The sequence below is a fragment of the Chenopodium quinoa genome, unplaced genomic scaffold (assembly GCF_001683475.1).
Source record: "Chenopodium quinoa cultivar QQ74 unplaced genomic scaffold, ASM168347v1, whole genome shotgun sequence".
Lineage (NCBI taxonomy): Eukaryota > Viridiplantae > Streptophyta > Magnoliopsida > Caryophyllales > Amaranthaceae > Chenopodium > Chenopodium quinoa.
Window position 1 is genome coordinate 936,533 of NW_018742764.1, and position 6,003 is coordinate 942,535.

The 6,003-nt window shown below is 32.2% G+C and overlaps 1 protein-coding gene across 1 annotated transcript; it reads right to left on the minus strand.

The window, feature by feature from the left end:
* Window positions 1–318: 318 nt before the first annotated feature.
* On the minus strand, window positions 319–3,604 carry LOC110724468 (chalcone synthase-like). The gene is made up of 2 exons (XM_021903885.1): window positions 3,337–3,604; window positions 319–1,666 (listed from the first exon to the last, which is right to left on the minus strand). The coding sequence occupies exons 1-2, from the start codon at window positions 3,515–3,517 to the stop codon at window positions 669–671; spliced, it is 1,179 nt and encodes a 392-aa protein (XP_021759577.1). The 5' UTR covers window positions 3,518–3,604; the 3' UTR covers window positions 319–668.
* Window positions 3,605–6,003: the final 2,399 nt, after the last annotated feature.

The window sequence follows — 6,003 nt, forward strand, 5'->3', positions numbered from 1 at the left end:
TTTTGTGTCATATATATATATATATATATATATATATATATATATATATATATATATATATATATATATATATATATATATATATATAAAACACATTTATATTTTAACATCAATCTCAATATATTTTTACTATTTAATCACTAATCAAAGAAGCTCAATTAAAATTTAAAAGATTACACAACTATAACAATTATAATATCTAACACATGCATTCATCATTTATATGCAAATAATTTTAATAAACAATTATACAAACATGAAACATGCATAGGGCAATAAGAACATCGGCAATAGTTATTCTCAAAGGGCTAATTATACTGCATTGAAATCCCATTTATCATAAGGTTGATATAGTTTTCATTACATTCACATAAAAATATAAAATCAATAATCAAAATAAATTTTTTCTTGTTTTTTTTATAAAAAAAAAAACAATAGAATTTAACAAATTTTTCTTACGTTTTAGGTCTTATATATGGAGTACAAAGCTATGGGAAACAACATAAAACGACAATAGTTATTACATTCTATTTGTAGAAATAATATAAGGAACTAATATTTTGCTCCAAGTTGAAACTAATAATGTAATGAACTTCACCTCAACTCTTGCTCCACAACAAATTTTCTTTCTTACATATTTTTCTTGGCTCCTCCACACACCAAATAAATTAACAGTTCAAAGGAACACTGTGGAGCACAACCGTCTCGACAGTAAGTCCAGGCCCGAACCCGAATAAAACACCCCAATCGAGCCCATCGCCGGTGGTTGCCTTCCCTTCCTTCATAGACTTCTTCCTCATCTCATCCAGGATAAAGAGTACACAAGCACTAGACATGTTACCAAATTCACTTAGCACATTACGGGTTGCGGTGAGCTTCTCTTCTTTGAGGCCCAATTTGGCCTCAACCTGGTCCAATATTGCAGGCCCACCAGGGTGCGCAATCCAAAAGAGGGAGTTCCAATCACTAATCCCAAGAGGGGTAAAGGCCTCCTCAAGGGCCTTGTTAATGTTCTTAGAAATAAGCCCAGGAACATCTTTTAGTAAGTGAAAAGTCAGGCCCACTTCTCGCAAGTGCCCGTCGATTGCACCCTCGGAGTCCGGTAATATAGTTTGGGCGGCCCAAACCATTTTAAATAAAGGCCTTTCAATGGACTCATCTGGATCAGCACCAACGATCAATGCTCCGGCCCCATCCCCAAATAGGGCCTGGCCCACCATGGAGTCCAAGTGGGTCTCAGTGGGCCCACGGAAACAAATCGCGGTAATCTCAGAACAAACCACCAAGACGCGAGCTCCACGGTTGTTCTCGGCTAAGTCCTTTGCGAGGCGGAGGACAGTTCCGCCCGCAAAGCAACCTTGTTGGTAGAGCATAAAGCGACGAACAGAGGGACGTAGGCCAAGAAGTTTAGTGAGTTGATAGTCGGCCCCAGGCATGTCAACACCAGAGGTGGTGCACATTATGACATGGGTGATCTTAGACTTAGGCTGACCCCATTCCTTGATGGCCTTGACTGCCGCCTCTTTGCCGAGCCTAGGAACCTCAGATACCACAATGTCTTGGCGAGTATCCAAGGAAGATCCCATGTAAGTAACCATGTTAGGATTTTCCTTGAGGAATCCTTCTGTCAAGTGCATGTAACGTTTTTTAATCATGGACTTGTCACCTGTATAATTTCAAAATGTTGTTAAGAATAATGAAAATAATACGAGTAATTACTATGATTAATAAAAACAAAATTAAAAAACCATGTGATTTAATTAATAGGATGTGGACATGTATTCAACTACTTCGTACAAATGTATGTCATTAGTAATATAGTAGCAAAACAAGTTATGTTATTCAGTAGTAGCTAGTGTATGTGTAATGTGTTAAGTTTGAGAAAAGGGCACATTAATAATAATAGTGAAGGTCCCATTCCCTTCCGCATACATTCAAGAAGATAGTATCAAACTACTAGTCTGGACTAAGTTAATCCGTAAGGGATACTAGCTAGCTTAGTGTGGCAATTCATTTTACCTTAAAAAAATTATTATTAATACTACTACTCATTTCATAGTAAACATCTATCTTTAGTAAGTTTTTTTATTTTTTTTATTTTGGTAATTTTTTTTTTAACTATTGGTTAGGTACCACCTAAATACACACTAGCACATTAACGTCTGAACTCCAATTGAAACGTCATATCACAATAAGACTTCAAGCATTGAAAGCGTAGTAATGGGTTGCTCTTTTTGTCATCAGTACGTGACTTAATATGGTGGAACACAAAAATATCTTGGGTGTGTATGTAAAAAGAGCATACAAAAAACATTCTTCAACTACCTACTTCAAACATATATAATTTTGCAACTAGTAATGAAATAGAATCTTTACTTCTCAATTACAGATTTTAGCAATCAATATTTAACATTTGAACCTCTCACTCCTTTCTCAAAATTAATCATATGCCAATGTTATATATATATATATATATGTGTGTGTGTGTGTGTGTCTAATTAGGTTATTTAAGTTTAACAACTATCTAATATAGAAATTTTACTTGGACATGGCCATGACCCCATTACACATGGAAGGTCCATGCCCATCTAAAGACTAACATACCCATGAATTAGATTTTTATAACCTTCACTAAAAAAAAGGACTTGATTAGTTTAATATAATTAATCTACTATTAATATAATTAAAGAACCTATAACTTTTATATGTTTCCCTAAATTATAGACTCTTCCGCTTAAAAATTAAGACATAGATATTAGGTACGGAGTACCACTTATATTTATGCGTTGTCTCATAAAACCTTAATAATATAAAGTATAGACAAAAACTCGTAGAAATAAGCATTTTACATAAGCTCTAAACTATAAATAATATGATTAATTAATGATTGCATAAGTGAAACTAATATTGGAGCTACAAGTTCAAGTAAATAGATATGACACTTTGAAATTAATAATAGTATAATAATTTGACTTAAGTCACTTCAGTTTTGTTATATTTACCTTATTTTCATCAAACTAACTATGTTTTGAGATTTAAGCTTTTTACTTGTTACTTGAGGCAGAAAAGGTTAGAAAAACATGCAAGTAAATCATACTAGCCACGCAAATATATAAATGGCATCATGCATGACTGTACATACATTTTTACTTTGTTTTTTTTTTTAATTTTTTTTTGTTAGAAAAACTACAAACATACATCTTTACCTGTTACTACTGCATTACACCAATATAATAATTATATTGTATTATTATATATCATAAGATATATATAGCCAATCAATGCAAACACATAATAAACAAATTAATTAAGTGTATAAAAATAAAGAATACGTACACATGCGCTTAAACTTTTCCTTCAGCTCAGTCATATGCTCGCTCTTGGTAACCCGAAAATAATAATCCGGGAAATCGGATTGATAAACACAATTAGGTGGTGTTGCAGTACCAATTGCCAAGATTGTTGCTGGCCCATCTGCTCTTTGAGCTTTGCGAATTTCCTCTAATGAACTTGTCATTTTTATTTTAGAAAGATGTTACTCACAAAATTATTAAATAAAATAGGAAAGTATTTTTATATTTTGTAGTAATATAGTAGAAGTTGTAGGATGAATAATGAAATCGTAACGTAGGACTTTATACGAGTGAAAAGAGTTTTGCTAGGTTGCATGGAAGGGCAGTTAGTGTCCACGTGTTTGTTCCCTTTGTGGTTAGATATTTTGCCACATCTATTCACTCTAACATCAACCTAAATTTAATTATTGTGTTATTTTCACTATTCATATTATTTTATTTTATAATTATAATATATATATTTCTTCTAGGACGATTTCTGCAATTAGATTAGCAGAAATTGCGACCTTGTTTTCCTTTCAAGCTGCGCTACTTCAGTCACTCCATATTATGTATCAAGATTGTGATCTTGGTAAAATACAAATTTTATAAATTATTCAGTAATTATTCTTTGGATAAAGTCAATAAGTATAAATATTTTTTTCCCACAAATTTTTATATATTGCTGGCCACATTGTATGGCCGGGATTACTTATAATAGTTACTTATTTTGGGGTACTCGTTTGGTTAGGGGTTACTTAAAGGGGACCCTTATTCAGGAGTCGTTACTTATTCAAGAAATACTATCGGTCAGGGGTTACTCTCGCATGAAAATCGCATTAACCGACTGAGTAAATTTAGAATAAGTAACTCTTAACTGACTGAGTAACCCCGGCGTAAACGCGTTAACCAACTAAGTAACCCTAGAATAAGTAACCCTTAACCGATTGAGTAACTCCTAAATAAATAATCCCTATATGTAACTACTAAAAGCACTTTTTATTATTATTATTTTACATTTACTCTTTCTTTTTTTTTTTTGACGGAGAAGTATAAATATCCTTTTATTGATGAAAATTAAATTAATTAATGATCATATTATACATTATATGAATAATATGCATGAGTAGGATATTTGTGCCAGAAAAGTGTTAAACCATAATATATTGTCTTTTTGTTCCACATATTTCTTCTCACTTGGTGTACAGCGGTAGAGCCACATAATAGCAACAAGTCAACAACAACAACTAAAAGCTACTTGTATAGTATAAAAGCAAGTAAGACTGTAAGTTTCAATTTAGTACCACAAGTTAAGTTAGTGAAAATAAATCATGAGTAGAAAAAAATTATTACAGTGTAATAATAATTTAAATTACATTTAGAAAACTTAGTTACAAAAGGCCGAGGGTACTTGTAATTACTAAGTATTTTTTGAGGTGAGAATAGACAGTACTAGTAGGTAATTACAGTATAAAAACATCTCACAGCATATATAGGGGGTCAAATTTTGATCAATATTTTTTTAATTATTATTTTCTAAAAAAATTTGCCAAAAATTACTATTTAAAAGACTAGTTTTGACTTTTGAGAACAATAGCTTCTTAATTATTTTTATTTTTTTTAAATTTAACACAAAAACACAAAAGATTTGAGTAGCACCCATCTGTTCATGTTTTTAGACTAGAATCTTCACTATTGGGCAATGACATTCAAATTCTCTAAATCCCTTGAATTTATAAAACCCTAATTTTAATTTTTGACAAATAAGAGCTCAAACTCCCAGATTCAATTGAAAAAATAAATTATTTTTTGCTGATTTTATAACTTATTTTTTTATTGACGCTTTCTGTGTGGCAACGTCATGGGGCCGCTTGTTAAATTAAAAAAGCGAAGTAACCCTTATAACACTAACAAAATAAGTCCATTATAATGATAGAGTAACTCCTTTTAGTGACGTGGTCTCTTTGTCCATTTTGGATGGGTCTCTTTGGCCAATTTTTTTTTTTTGGGTGTTCCATCCGGTTCATCCTTTGGGCTAATCCGGATTCGGGGATCAATTCTGGGTGGTTAGGTTCCAGTCCCCTCCCGATTGTCGTTACGGGGGATCGAACACGGGTCCTTCTTTGGCCAAATTTGTAGTAGTAGTATAACTATGTAACAGCTAGACTATTACACTAAACAAGTAGCCCCATAATGGCTGGCCACACGGCCAACCAAATGTAAAAGTTAATACACATTTTTTTATCGATAAAATTATTTTTACTAAACTAAACTAAACTAACTTTTGCTGAACTTAACTTACATTTACCATTCATTAAATATTATTTGAATAAGGTAGTAACAATTTATTATTAGATTTATAGTATAGCAATTAGTCACATGGACTTATGATTAGCAAGAAGTTTTAAGGGAATATTGGTATGTATTTGTTGGTACATAACAAGGGCATAATAGTAATAACTTAGTATAACAGTAAAGGTGATGTGATGAGAATCAAAGATAACTCAACTACTCAAGTTGTGTAAGCTTACCTCATCTCGGTTTTCGGTGATCTTGGGTTCGATTCACGTCACTCACCCTTGTGGCTCTCTAAATACTAAAAAAACAAAGAAAGGTAATGAGACCACATATTTTTACTTTAGTTTTCAGGGTTTGAATGTATCATCATAGT